General features: G+C 40.9%; 1 protein-coding gene across 2 annotated transcripts in view; it reads right to left on the bottom strand.

The window, feature by feature from the left end:
* LOC122646668 (nijmegen breakage syndrome 1 protein) overlaps positions 1–14588 on the bottom strand; it is a 31833-nt gene extending 17245 nt beyond the window's left edge. The window contains exons 1-5 of one of the 2 annotated variants that reach the window (XM_043840255.1): positions 14514–14588; positions 13863–13916; positions 9725–9989; positions 9398–9486; positions 3166–3296 (exon numbers count right to left, since the gene is read on the bottom strand). In XM_043840255.1, coding sequence (XP_043696190.1) covers positions 3166–3296; positions 9398–9486; positions 9725–9989; positions 13863–13916; positions 14514–14550 — 576 coding nt within the window. In that variant the 5' untranslated portion in view covers positions 14551–14588. Of the gene's footprint in view, positions 1–3165; positions 3297–9397; positions 9487–9724; positions 9990–13862; positions 13917–14440 lie in introns of both variants that reach the window. The other variant, XM_043840256.1, reaches the window with a different exon arrangement.
* Positions 14589–15522: the final 934 nt, after the last annotated feature.

Raw genomic sequence — 15522 nt, 5'->3', positions numbered from 1 at the left:
CAGAGATGCTTAGATGGAGGTATTGGGGGGAGGCAGAGGAGACCAACAGGTGGAATTTGGTGGGATCTCAGAGAACCTAGATACGGCCATTTGGAGAGTGGGTATAGTTGGAGAGGAAGGACCAGGAGGGGGCTATCGAGTGGGCGATGCGAGAGGAGTTGGACTCGAGAACCTTTGTTTCAAGGAGACAGCAAAGGGAGGATTTAGAAGATTTGATGCGAGCACGAATTTCAGCCTGTTTAGCCGGGGCGTTAAGGCCACAGACGTTCCAAATGGTCCAAGGGATCATGAGCAAAAGGGGGGAGGGGGCAACCAACCAGCTGTAGGACTGACTCGAGAACCCGGGGGGACACTGCGTGGCCTCAAACGGTACTCACGCAAGGGGGGAAAACAGACCAATGGAGAAGAGGAGGGAGAAGGTAGCAAAGGTGGCAGCGAACCAATGGTGGTGGAGGGTCCAACCCTAGGGACAGGTTCAGGTCTGGAAAGGTTCGGTTCAGGTTCAGGTCTGGAATGGTGCGTTGGGTAGATGGGTTGGGCTAGATGGGTAAAGCTGGCGGGTTGGTGGGTCGGGCCAGAGGGGGTGTTCTTTTTAGTAGGGACGAAAGGGGGGATAAGTAGATTGAGGGGGGAAAAGGGAAAGTGGTCACGTGGGGGTGGTTTGGTGAAAAGGTGTTCCTGGGAGAGGGTGCCAAGTGGGTTAATTTGTGAAAGGCATATGGTGGCAGGGGATAAAGTCGAAGTTGGGTTGCCAAAAGAGGGAGATAAGCTGTGCGAAGGGAAAGGGGGGGGAGCAGGGGGAGCCTGAACATTGGACTCGCAGAGCTCAAGAGGAGCAGCCAAGGCAGCAGCAATGTCACCGTCATAATCAGTTTCCAGGCACAGGACTGCGAACCGGTTGTGGTCAACGCAAGGCTATCGAGCATCGGGAACCTCTCCATTGTTGGGATTCTCGCCGAGGTTGGGAACCTCAACAGATTCAGACCTTCTTCTCCGGCGACGGTTCCTGAGCTTTTTCCGGCCACGAGAAGGTTGCAGAGGTCTATCGGTCATCAGGTCAGGCTTCGCCAGGGCTTGGAGCGAGGCAAGAGACAAGGTGACGATCTCTCCTTCAGACGAGGTAGCTAGCTGGTCTTGAGTGATTTCAGCCGTACAATCTAACGTCACCATTTCTGGAAGCGAGGCACCCGAAGAGGCACCAGATGGTTGATGGTGCTGAGGTTTGGGGCTGGGAGAGCTGCAACGGAGATCCCCTGTTTCAGTGAAAGTGCTTGTCGCAAGAGGCGAAGGAGAAGGAAGAGGGGGCACGCACTGCTTTGATGGATGACCGAAGGTTTTGCACACAGAGCAGTATTGAGGCAGCCATTCATAGGAGACTCTCTAAGTGAAAGCATGACCGTCTTCTTCATGGATGGTAACAAATTCCGGAGGAGGCACCTCTGCAGAGACTTCAACACAAATGCGCGCGATGGAGAGGTGGTCCATCTTTTTTGTACGTTCATCTGAGAAGAGAGGGTTGCCTATAGTCGAACCCACAATACTGAGGCCTGAGGCGCACCAGTAGTGGAGAGGGAAGCCAGGCAGATTGACCCAGACAGGGATGGACTTGAGGTCGATCCTACTGAGGGAGGAGCGATGGTCCCATTGCCATAGAAAGATCGGTTTTTTTCCAATCGACCAAGGACCACCCTCCAAGGCACGGGATCTGTCGGCATCATCTGAGAACCGGAATATGAAGATGCCACTCGAGAGAAGATAGGAGAAGACAGCTCCAACTGCACGCCACTGTTTGAGCAGGGAAGCTTTAACAACATGAAAAGGTGGTCGAGCGCCAAGGAAGTGCCCCACAAGACAACTCTGCCATTTGGTGATTTCGTCATCTAGCATGCCTTTCGGACAGAAGCCCACCTTGGAATCGTCGACGATGGTGGGAGGAACAAAATGGAGGGAGTGCCTGTCGATGGGGGTGTTGCTCGATAACAGAGAACTCCAGTGTTTGAAGCAGGATTAATGGTTGTTGCAGTGGGTGAAGCAGGGTTAATGGTAGCGACAGGGTTAGGTGAGTTTCTGTGGGTAGGGGTAAGGCCGAGAGGAGGGGAGGAGTTCACGGTGGGGGAGGCATCAGGGTGTTCAGGGTAAGGGGAAGTAGCCGGGCAAACAGTAAGGGGGGGAGGAGGAAGCATTGCCGGAGAAAAGCTCAGGTTACCGGAGGGGGAGGAGGAAGCATTACCTGGCTCCTGGATGCGACCGAGATTGCAAGTTAGTTACTCATCTCCAGTCTATGGATTTGGTTCAGGGAAACGTGGCCAACTTGGTTTCTCCAAGGATCGGATCAGAACATCTCAAAACCCTAGTTGAGTGAATGGACAAATAGATTTCTCTCTAACATTCCTCACTGTCCTATCACTTCAAATCGCATGATTGAGAGCTTGAAGTTGTTGAAGTTCCACTATTGTCATCCTACAGGTCAATAGTTGGATCCCACAATTCCTATGTTCAATTGATAAATTCAAACGCATAAAGATGCTGGTTTATATTTTTCAGGGTTTGTTTCCTTGCACTAAATTCAAGTTTCGTGAGTGATTTGGGTACTTAATTGTTAGCAAACTGCCTTAATATCATCCAATCAATTGATAATTATCTATTTTTATGCCTCCAGGTACGTTAGAGCTCAACTGAATCAAATCTTGACAGCTTGCACCTTGAGCACTCACTTGACCATTCATGTTTCGACTTTACCCGAAGGCCTTCTACGATAAGGTCATGCATCAACACCTATGAAGAATTCCTAAAACACGTAATATGGTGGGAACCCACTAACATCGCTGTAACATCATGGTAGTTTGAGACATTAGAGAAGATTAACTAAAAGAATAAGGAAGAAAAAGGTAAAATGATGAAGAAAGAAGCTCATGCATTGGAGAGGATCTTAAATTTATTGCAGTATAATATAACTCCATAATGAAACATTGCAACCAAGGACATAAAGAAACCAAGGAAAAATAAATTTATGAAGATGAAATCTGTCAAAGATAAGAATACAACAAAACAAACATTAACCTTCCAGGTCAGTTAAGAAGACAGCACCATCAAAACTATAATAAATTAGCATCCACGTGTGTGTGCGTGTGGGTGTATTTGTGTGTGTATAAAACTTTAAGGTACCTCCACCCAGTTACTGAGGATGACAGGTTTACGAGCCAGAACAGCATCAATTAAATCTTCTTTGACTGGGGAAGACTCATCAACAAGTACATGTGTACACTCTGTGCTCCAACTGTAAGTAGGGCAAGCACCTATATGCATAACAGACTACAAACTGTAATTCTGATAACCAGGTAAAACAAATCTGATCCACTGAATAAGGAACAATATTTATCCTACTAAATCCGAAAAGGAATGACTGATAAGAAAAAAAAAAAAATTGAATCAATCCACTTATCCATGATATCATCATGAATTTATACCAACATTATCTTCAAGTCCACCGCCAAATAATCTCAGAATGCCTGTTTATGAAGCACACCATTTTGAACAGTGAGTTTCAGCAAGTGGAAATACAAGTTAGTAGACCTGTAACTGGACAATAAGCAATGGTTTCATCTCTAAAGATTATAGGCTTCAAATATGAGATTTTAAAGGTCATGTTGACTAGGTCTGTTCTTTTCTCTAAACAGGCTTGCGAAAAAGTAGGAATTAGATGACAATGTAATGAAAGACAACTCCAAGGAAGATGGATTATCTTACTACGTCTTCACCTGCTACAACTTCTACTGGATATAAGGAGTGGACAACAGAAAATGCTAAATTACTTTGTTGGCTGTGGAATAATATGGAGCTTTCTGTGGATGTCAACGTAATGTTTCGTACCACAGCCAAGGTAGTCTACAATGATCTCAAAGAAAGCTATTCTAAATTTAAGAATATGATCCAGAGTATATGATGTATATGAAAAGTTCTTCTCTTAAGCAGAATGGCAAATCAGTTGGAGACTACTACAGTACTCTAAAGGGCATGTGGGAAGAACTCAATGTGTACCAACCACTTTCTAGTTTCTACTGATATTGAAGTTCTTAAATTTCAACATGTTAAAATTCCTGTTGCAAAATTTTTGTCCATTACCTTTAGCCTGTCAATTGTCAAATATTAGGATGAGGCCTATTGCAGGATTCAATAGATTGTATCCCCTTCCATGTCCAAATCTAAATACATCACTTCGTTCAAGGACAACTCTGCTTTTGTTGTTGGTAATGGTAGCCTTGGTCGTGGCTCTTGATTTCCTAGTAGAGTTCGCGGTTCAGGGGGAGGTCGTGGACATGGTATGGGTGATCATGGCAGCCAGCAATCAGATCAGTTCGTCAGACAATGTACTCATTATGGTCACAATAATCACACAGTTGAGAAATGTTGAATCAAGCATGTAAGCCCCAATGGGCACAATGACAGTAACACTAATATATCTTAACAGCTTCCAAAACATATATTTTATAGACTCCCACTACTCTGTTATGGCTCTAATAAACATTTAGCAACTCTCATGAGTGTTTAATCTCTTTCTCAAACAAATAAACATATTGACTTAAGAAATAGACCCTAAATAAAACTACTAATCAAAATAAACTACCCAAATTGATCTAAAATTTAAAAAGGAAAAGTAGTCATATTGTTCCCTGGATACATGATCTACCTAGAGTGCTGGACTTTAAAGAAAAATCATTGTTTAAGCACTGGCATCATGGCCACACTAATCAAATTATACTATCCAAAAAAAAAGTCCAAATAAGCACCCTACAAATAATTAGTCATAACTTGGAATCACAAGATCTTAGTCCGATTCAAAAGGTAATAAAATAGGCTTTCAAACAGCTTGAAGATCAGTTTTGAACTTTCAAGAATAGCACAAACAAAGGTGACAGTAGTAACCTATAAGTGATCAATTTCAAAAAGGAAAAGTGATCATGTTGTTCCAAGGATACAGGATCAACCTAGAGGGTTGGACTTTAAAAAATAAAATTAAATTAATTGTTTAAGCACTAGCATCATGGACACATTGCCCTAGAAGCAAAACTCTGAACATCCTCAAGCTTCTTTTGCAGCTTGCCAACTCCTTTCAGTGCTCTTTTTTTTATTAAGAGCCCATAAGGAAAACAGAGAACAATTCAACATGACAAAGGCCCAAAAAGTAACTGATAATCCCTGAACCCATAACATTCTAATATCCCCCCGAGTATTTCTTAAGCAATAACAAGGGATAAGAACTCACAAAGACCTGTTTGCCCAAGAGATCCATGACATCATTTTCAGTCCATGGCTTCCAATGGAATGAGCAATTTGTTAGTGACGCAAAGTACTTCATTCTTCTTATTTCATGTGCCAATCTCCATGACCAATCCTTATTCTAGATGACCCAAGCTATCACAGTAGCTAACACATTTTCCATCGTAATATTCTTTAAACCATACATGCATACCTACAAGCAAGTTCAATCTATCCAAGTGAGAGTAGATCTTCCCTCCTGGAATCACCCTCTCCCACAAGCCATGAGTAGATCCTCACTATTCCCTCATTTTTCCAAATTACAAGACCAACTCTGGAAGGGCCTGGGTTACCCAACAGGGTAGAGGAAGCCATAACTCCGATCTCATAAATATCTGTCTTATAGAGAAGATATTCCCCTAATCTCTGAAAGGTAGACTGCATGCACTTCCATGAAAAGCAAGTAGCTAGCATCCATTGTGACACCTTTGTTGTGCACTTCTTGATAACTTCCACCTCACCCAAAAACTAATCCCTGAAAAAAATACATTCCTGTCTTTCCAATTCATTTTACTGAGGCCCAGTCTTTCCTGCCTTGCTGTTTTTTCCCTTGGACAGTGGTGATGTAGGTAACTGGACAAGCTTAGAAAAAAGCCTAGTCAATCTCCTTGGTCAACCCTAGTAATGTAGTCCTAGATAGGTAGAAGACCTACTAGGAGCCAGGTAGAATAAACCCTCACAAAAAGGTGTTGGGGGCCGATTGGGCAGAATTTGGAGTTTTAGGTTAAAACTAGGGTTAGGATGAGGGGGATAGATGGCTGTGATAAACAATAAAAATGGGCAGGTGATTAGGAGTACTTTGATGTAGGTTAGGATAGATTCTGATAAGGTTTGAAATTCTGGAAATTTTAAGGTTTCAGATTTGGGTTTTGGGTTTTAGGAAAACAATTGACATTAGGGTTTATAGTGGTGTTTTGGGGCTGGGCTTGGGATCGAGTTTCCTAAACAATGAGGGGAAGACTAGATTGAAATTTGAAGAGGAATGGATGGCTGGAAGTATGACTTCTGAGTTTTAGGGTTTTATTGGCTTTAATGGGAATGAGGGGATTAGGGTTTTGATGAACAGTTGGGGGCTAGGGTTCAGGTCGAGTGTAGGAGGTGGTATGAGAGGGGCTGTGGTCTGAATTTGGTTGAATTCTGATAAAGGATGAAGGTTTGATGAAGCTTAGATGATCTAGGTTTAAAGAATCGATGGGGTAATGGAGGCCTGGGTTGGAGGATGAGAAGAACAGGGGAATTGCAGGAATTTAAATAAATTTACTGGTCTTGCAGATCTGCAGTAGCAGCAACTTGAAGAAGCTTGAAGAAGAACATCCCGATCATGAACAGATGCAAGGAGTCACTGGAATCCACCAGCCCTTCAACCTTGATATGACTCACAAGGGGCGTCTTGATATGACTCACAAGACAATCTCAGAAGAGAGAAACAGCAGCAGCAGTAGCCAGCAGCAAAGAGACGATTTTTTTTTTTAATTTTTTTAATTAGTGGGGGAGCCTCTCCCACGATTTATTAATATAAAGAGGCCTAGGGCCTAAATCCTAATACAATTCAAACTCTCCTTCATAAATCGTGGAAGGGAGTAGCTAACTTAAAATAACTTAAACTTAAAAGCTAAAAAGACTTATCTACCCCTAATAACTTAAAATAAAAGAGACTAACTTAAATTGAACCAATTGGATGCAACCAATTTGAACCGGTTCAATTAATAAATTGAAAATAAAACTAAGTATAAAACTAATCTAAGGCTCCTACTATGACCCTATGCCTAGGGTGGTTTCTTCAACTCGAGGAGGCTTGGATCTACATCACCTAGCCTTCTATAGGTAACATGTCTTTCGTGCTATGATGATCAGAGGTGTATGTTTTTCCATATCCAGCAATAATTATCACTCACCACAAAGCAAAGGTCAGCTCAATATAATGTCAACCCTTCTTGCTACAACTGCCTTAATGCGTCTATATTTTTCGTATGACAGCCAGTGACTTGATTATAGTCAATCATTCTTAGATTGCCCTTTAGAATAGAAATACTTCTTAAGGAAATCATGTACTCTCTGTGTTTACAGTTCAAATCATTGCCCAAAGTCAAGTACATTTTCTTTAAAAGGCAAAACCTATGCAACAAGGAAAATTCATCTTGCTACAGGCTTACAGCTGATCATGCAGGACTCAGTTCCATCACCATTCCAGAATCCAGAAGCAAGCCATGCTTAAGAGTCTGAAATCTATTTAAAATTTTCTGAAGTCGTATTAGACACACTGTTCTGCTATATTATATAATATAGCGGTAAACATTATGAGGAACATTGTCAGGAGGAATAGCATTCATAGTTTTTGTAGTAACCCCCCTCCCCTCCCCCCACACACACACAAAAAGAAATAAAGAGAAAATTTGAGTGCAAGAAAACTATTGATCCTTTTGTGACACAGTTGGGAAGTTGGCCTTTTGTGCTACCATTAATCATGTTTGGATGGAGCATAATATTAGGAAATGGACCTCCAACTCTAGGCCTCTCTGCCAGATTTGGGACTCCATCTCCTTTGACATCAAAGCCAAGCTCTCTGCTGCTTCTCCTTTTTGTAATGATACCCCAAGGAACAGGCATTTGTGTATTTCTCTTCTCTCCCATTTTTTCGGGGGCTTTAGTAGTCCTCTTTGTCTTTGGTAATGAATTCTTTATTCAACCCAAAAAAAAAAACTATTGATCCTAAGAGAAGATCTCTATCTTCTCTTCTATCTTCTCTTCCATTGCAATTGATGCCCTGTTGTGTTGCTGCTACCCTGTGATCAATGCTAGTGCTGTGAAGACTCAATCGAAGGCTGCAAACAACTCCACAATCCAAGGCTGTGCTGCCACTGCCTCCTCCATTCAAGTGAAGACTGCTGTTGCTCCTGGACTTGAGTTCCTGCTGCAACTTCAAGGCTGCATATCTCCACCTTCATCCATCGAAATCTGCTGGGATTTTGACCATAGAACCACACCATCAACCCCTCCATTCGATCCCCACTTCTACCCCATTCCATTGGTTAGAATCCTCCATATTCACAAACCTTCTATTTTCATTCCCCCTTCATAACTTCATTTTTGTCCATCAAAATTACACCAAACTTACTACAGATCACCTACTCCACAAGGCCTCCACTTGATCCTCATTGGAGCACAAACAAAGGGCTGGTTTGTGAGATAACCCTTAACCTTCTATTTTGGTGTTGCTGCCATATCTTCCAATTCAATCATCAGAATCAAGTGAGACTTTCAGCAGTGCTTCTACTCCATACAATCACCAATCGACCTGAGTTTGATCCCTTTCCGATGGCTGGTTTAGTTCTTATTTACTAAGTTACTAATTCTGATTTTGTTTCTAATTTGATGTTCTACTGCAACCTATCATCGATCCTACTGTAAAGTGGTTCTTAATTGAATCCCTTCTACATTACCCAATCTAACAAGAATGATCAATTATAAGCACATAAACACAAACTCAGAAAAAATTCTCTTTGTCCTCAAAAATCTTGTTCTCTACTGTTATTCAATAAGACATAGCAAAGGAAGTCAAGAAACATAAGACCATGAGGGAGTAGTAGCTTCTTCTTAAGGCTCCATTTGGTTGAAGACATTGAAGGAAAAGAAATCAGTAGAGTGGAGGAAGACAAAGTGAAGAAAAGAAAAGAAAATTTCATTTCCAGCAGTATGGTTGGAAGGAAAATTCTGCAAAATGGGGACCTGTCCTACTTTCCTCTCATTTTTCAAAGATCATACAAATGGAAAAGTGATGCACTTTTTGAAAAACATAAACTGAGTGAGAGATGCAATTTTCCTCTAACAGATCATATGAAAAGTCCATAAAAAAAAGGGGAAAAGTATGCACTTTTCTTCACTTTTCCCCCTTTTCAATGCAACCAGACCTAGTTAAGTGTAATAGGAAGAAACGTAAAAAGATACATAAATCCTGAACAACTTAAGGAAGAGAATTATGACATCAGTTTTTCAGGAAAAGGAACAATCAGATATCAACACCCAAAATGACAAGAAAAATAAGAGATGCTCTGATGCACTAAAAAGGGAATGATTCACAAACCTATTGATGAAATTTTGTCTTCAATGGAATGATTCACTTGGAAGGGCTTTGAGCAGTAAATGAAAAATACCAGTCGAACATAAGAAAACCTGCAACGAAGATGTTGCTGGTTACAGAAGAGGATTAGAAGAAGCACATTCATTTGGCATAGAATCATTGTTATCTAGATGGAATTAAATGTATTAAACAGAATAAATTATAACAACATTAAGTTTTCATAGGGGCCAACAAGTTGGTGGTGGCAATTGTTAATGAGAGTCCTAATGTTATTCCACAGAAATGTATTCATGCAGTCACATAGACTTCCAGATGTACAGTAAAAATCACCTGTAGGTAGCATTACCAGTTCCGAATACCACCAGGTCCCCGTCTTTTAGAGTAGTCTCCTTATTTGGTTTCTCATGAACTTTTGCATTTGATCCCAGTTTCTTGTTTATAAATGTGCCATACTTTGAGCAATCTCTAATGGAGACTTGTGAGGGGCAACCTGTAGATTTTTGCTGCAGAGGATCAAAGGAAGTCATTGCATCCACAATTAATTCAGCATGAATCCGGGAGACTCCCTTGTCTGAATTTATAATCACTTCACAACCTACAAAAACCAAGGGTAGCATCAATAACATATTGATATCATGAAAATTCAACTCTATTAGTCTGGGATAAAGTACCAAAATTATAATAAAGATAGTACTGGTTCAAAGCGCTCACATTCTGGGAAAGGGGTCATTCTCTAAAGACTTTATAATAGAGTTTTCCAAAAATAATCTCTTCAATTGATCAGCATGAAAAATTCCAGCTTGTTAAGTTCATGAAACCTTTGGGGCTTTATACCACACACCTTGGTCCAAATTCCACCTTCAACCCTCCATTAACCATTAAACAGCTTCCCTATCAAATAACTAAAAAAAATAAAGCCGTAAAAATACTGAATGTTCTCTTCCCCCTGTTCTTGTATTGTATGAGTGCTAAAATTGGCACATAAAAATGTTTATAGCAAAAAACGAAGGGTAATTTCCCCAATCTCTTTTTTTTTCTTAGGTAAATGTAATTTTGTTTGATATCAAGTGATTTTTGTCTGCTAACAAGGAATGCCTTCCTTATCCAATGGGTATATCAGCCATGTGCCAGTTCAAGTGGTCCTCAAACTTTGCGGATATCTCAGTGTTACCTACCAATCATGCATTATGTGACTCAGTTTCAACTTTCAACCCGATTCGACTCTGTCACATGTCAAATAAAGGGCTGAGATGGGCCTTGAAGTTTGAAATGCAGCCAAGTATAATTATTACTTTAACAAATGCATGAACACTTCGGAGGTGCACCAGAACTTAGAATATAATTAAGTTGGAAGTTTTTGTGCTCCCCTGTCTCCTCTCCATCTAGGCTAGATTAAACAATAGCATTGTGGTGCTGGCCCCTAGCATATGCAAGATTTGCGAGTTAAGAAATCGATGTTCAATTTTGGTTTCAAGTGCTAGGAGAAACATTGTGAAATCGGGGAAAAAACTTTCAAAGCATCCATCTTTATGAGGAAACCAGGTATAGAGACATGCATTGTAAATTTGCGAAAGATAGGGTCATAATGGAGCAAATGACGATTTATTTACAAAATTCAGACATCATTAGTGGATGTCCTCACCAGGTTCGAGACCCTCCACAAGTATGCTGAAATACTACAAATGTTTAGGAAATTTTATTATGGAATTGGTTGCATAACTACCCACCAATGGCATTTTAAACACTCATAATGGGTGAAACATGCAGTAACAACTAAGAGAAAACAATTACCCTCAAATAAATAATAAGGCTGATGGATAGCTCCACAGAAGCCCACATACACGTGGGAGAAGTTCCCAAATACAATAGTGTGAATCCATCCAGCAGAAAGGATCAAATTTCAATCAATAAAGTTGCTAAAATAGTATGAAGAAGCAGACAAAGCAATGCACATTTGCAACACCAAAAGCAATTTTAAGTTATTGATATTTTAGTCTGTGCTTCATTGTCACGAGGATATAAGAAGTGTGAAAGTGAGATGCAGCTGTGAGAAAATGTAGGATAGTAAAGTGGTGTGAGATGAGTCCGGATCAGCTCCACATATGTGGAGGATATTTACTCTCCACACAAGTGAGAAGCTGACACGCGTTATGACCCAAACGGAGAAGACTACCACCCGTTAAGGCGTTAATGTTGTTCTTTGGCTTTTTTACCCTTTTACCACACAATTAAGTGGGACCCACTACTGCTTAAGAATGAATATTTTATTTAGAATTTTTGTTTGTTTCAACTTTTTATTCTTGTTCATCGTCTTCGTCTTCTCCTTCGGCGATCCCGACGGCACTCACCCTCGCTCCACAGCCCTTTCCTCCCTCCCTTGTCCCCGCCCCATCCCTTCCCTACAACCCCACCCCCACTCAGAGCAATGTTCCTTCCGCAACCCTTCCCCTACATATCCATCCCACCGTACACATTTGAGCTCCCTTCGTCGGAATCGTTTCTAATCGGCTGTGAACTAGGACATCAGTCTCCGTCTTCCATCCTTGAAACCCAGTTGGGTTGTTACCATGAATCTCTATAGAAGCACGGACTCGTTTCTAATCGGCTGTGAACTAGGACATCAGTCTCCGTCTTCCATCCTTGAAACCCAGTTGGGTTGCTACCATGAATCTCTATAGAAGCACGGGATTTTACCATATTTGAAGAGTACAGAGAAGCTAATTCTGTTGATGACGTTAATGACGATGAAGAACAAGGGAAGAAGACGAGGTCATTGTTCATGGCAGGCTGAGAAAGCATAACAAAGAGAATTTTACTACCCTAAATCTTGCCTATTACCATCTCCAGCTCCTCAAGCTTCCGGAAGATCGATGCATGTCCTGATTCAAGGTCCAAACGACACTGAAACTCCTCTGCTTTCTGAGTACCCAAATCATCAATTCCCAATCTTTTACACTCTTACAATCCCATTTCTCACCCCAATTTCAGATTTACTTGCAGGTATCTCTAATTTTATTTATTTATTTTGTGCTTGTTCCCAATTTTAGATGAAGCTAATTTTATGGCAATAGGTTTGGATTGAAAACACAATAGGGAAGAGACGACAGGAAGCTCTGTGTTCTATTCATATAATGAGAGACGATGATCAGAGACAATCTTTGCAAAACCAGATTTTGGGTATCTTTGTTTTCAAAATATGAAATGGTGGCATTTTGGAGGTTCTGGAAAACCAAACCAAAATGGGCTTTCCGGCAAAATCGCAGTTGTGAGGATTTGGGATAAACGGGATCAAGAGGAAGAAGATGATGTGGGTGTAAGAGCTACTTCCAACTTGATAGAGGAACTAGGAAGATGGACCCAACTCCAAAAGCTATCCATTGGTAGAGTAGCAGAAGCTGATTCTGAAATTTTTGTGCTTCCACCGGGCAGTGGTGAAGGGGTTCACAGGGAGGAGCAAGGGTGATGCGGGTTTTGAAGGGAAGGGGGTGGGGTTGCAGAGAAGGGAGTGATGAGAGATGATGCCAGAAAATCCACTGTTCTGAGAATTAGAAAAACATTTGAGCTGTTGAGCTTTTTAATACGTGTCAGCCTACTATCATACACGTGTTTTCTCACTTGTGTAAACGTTTTAAAAGGAAATAAAAAAGCAAAAATTCGGAAAACAAAAGTTAACGGGCGGTAGTCTGCTGTATTGAGCATAACACGCGTCAACTTCTCATTTGTGTGGAGAGTAACTATCCTCCACATATGTGGAGCTGATCCGGGCGAAGTGAAAGAAAAAGAGACATTTTCCAACTTTAATGGTCGGTTGTGTACTAAGGAAGTAATAAAAAGGTGGATAGCTCTCTCAGAAGCAAGTCTTTCATTTATCAAAACGTCTTTATTTTATTAATGTTTTATCTATGATTACACTATTATGGTAAGATGCACCATATGGAACAAGAGTTTTGGGCTATTATAATTTTGTTTTATTATTTAAAGGCTGAAGAAAGCTGCATTTTGCAGAGCTTCAGTATGTGTTACTACTTAATTTTGCAGGTTCAATTGAGTTGCATTATGTTGAGTAATAAACTTATAATAGAAACAGAAAAAAGATTCGTGGGACTACAGCTTCAACCTAAACCTAGAAATTTAAGAATGTAAAACAGAACATTAGCATTTTATCCCAGTAATTAAGATGACTCAAGTTTAGATGGCCCACAATATCAACAGAAAAATGATTAAAATTCAAATGGCAAAGGAAAGTATCCTCCAATCAATGAAGAAATGGGTATAAGAGGAAGGCCGAAGGCATACTTACGCATAAATGAACAATTGGAAACGAAAGAAATAGCAGTAAATTAAACAGCTTATTTTTAAATTTCGTGCTCCGCATGATTTTTCCATAAAAAATTTGACAAATTTTGCCAGTGTAAGAGTAGTAAAGAAGGACAAAAACTTCTTCACGTGGGTTCTATCTCAGGAGTACCTTTTCGACCCACTTTATATGTCCCTTTCGAGAAGATAAAATACTTCTGTTCACCTGCCAGAAGAATCATGAATGTGAAAAATCAGTAGGACTGAAATCTCCCTTCTTCTTTTTTTCTTTTACGTTCACACATCGATAGCATGAAACAAAGCAATCCAATATAACGTAGCACCAGTATAAACAAGAAGTCATATAAAAGTTGCGCCAAACAAAAACTCTTAATGCAACAAAGCCATGAGCATAATAAATTCCAGCCCAAAAAATATTTAAGTAATCCCAACGCGGATGTAATCCCATTTTAATTTTGTTTATATTGAAAACCAAAAATTTAGTATAAATACCTATGAATCCTATTTCATGCATTACTTGGAGATAGAAGCCCAGGAATCCAGCATAAAGAGTTCATAGCAGTATCGCAGTATAGATTAACAAAACACCCTATGAAATTTTATTTTCTGGTCCAATTAATGGCAATGCTGAACCAGAATGAAATAAGGAATTAGAACCCAAATTTAATAGAAATTTTGTAGCACAGAAAAAAAAAAATACTCTGCAACATATATTTGAATTCTCAAAACCCATCAATGAAAAGCTCTATAGTAAGAAAGATAACTGAGTGGCACTGCCCCAATCGCCAAGGAAGATTGTTACCTGGGAGGGATTCAGCGGGGAAGAGTCCCCAAACCATAATTTCGTCTGAAGTCGTTGCAGAAGAATGGATTTTGGAAAACTCTGGAGAAAACTGACCCCCAAGTAACGGAGAATAACAATCAATAAAATTACGGAAGACGGTTCTCTGCAAGCCGCATAGAGAAACTCACTTATGAGTGCAGGGCAGCGACAACATTTCATGTCAAGAAGAGAGCTATAGACAGTGCCAGCGTACTCATGGAAAATTATCTCCATTAATTCCCTGCCCGGCCCAGGTCCCCTAGTCTTCTAATAGTGGGGTGGACCCCACCTAGGCAGGGTGTTCGGGCAGAGGTAGGGTGGTCATTCCAGCCCCCCTTGTTAGGGTAACTGGGGAACTGGGCTGGGCTGGGTAGGGAACTGGAGGGGATAAAGATCCCCTTGCCGTAGGGGCTCAGGGAACCTTTTCCCAATACAGTAAGGGTGAAAGAACGTTGTTAGGCTGCATAGCGTACGCTAGCGCTTCCATATGTCTATCTCTCTCCTCCCTCCTTCCTCCTATGAAATGACATATCTACCCCTATTTTGGGAGGAGAGAGACACACGAAGTGCTACCATACACTATGCAGACGGACAGGGAACTTAATCCCATAAAGTGATTTGGGTTCATTAGGGAATTGGGGAGACTACTAAACATGCACATGATGTGGTCCGGTGAAGGTGGTTGTTCAAACCAGAAGACAACCAAAGGAGCTCTTATATTACTATGACCCATATATCCTGTAAGTTTGTATCACCTTCCAAACTTGCCACTTGACAGGTGTAAAGTAAGACTTTGTCTTATAGCAATTAATTCTTCAAACAATGTCACACTTGGAGAGTCGGTGTTACGATCATATTTATCCCACATCGATTGTATGGGAAATTTAATGTGGATTGATAAGTTCTTGGGTTCCCTCATCTTGTACGCCGATGTATAGGGTTGAGTTCTCCCAAGCTCATATCAGTGGTATCAAAGCTAACACCACGT

This window comes from Telopea speciosissima, chromosome 11, assembly GCF_018873765.1.
Source record: "Telopea speciosissima isolate NSW1024214 ecotype Mountain lineage chromosome 11, Tspe_v1, whole genome shotgun sequence".
Taxonomy (NCBI): domain Eukaryota; kingdom Viridiplantae; phylum Streptophyta; class Magnoliopsida; order Proteales; family Proteaceae; genus Telopea; species Telopea speciosissima.
This window is presented reverse-complemented; position numbering and strand designations above follow the sequence as displayed.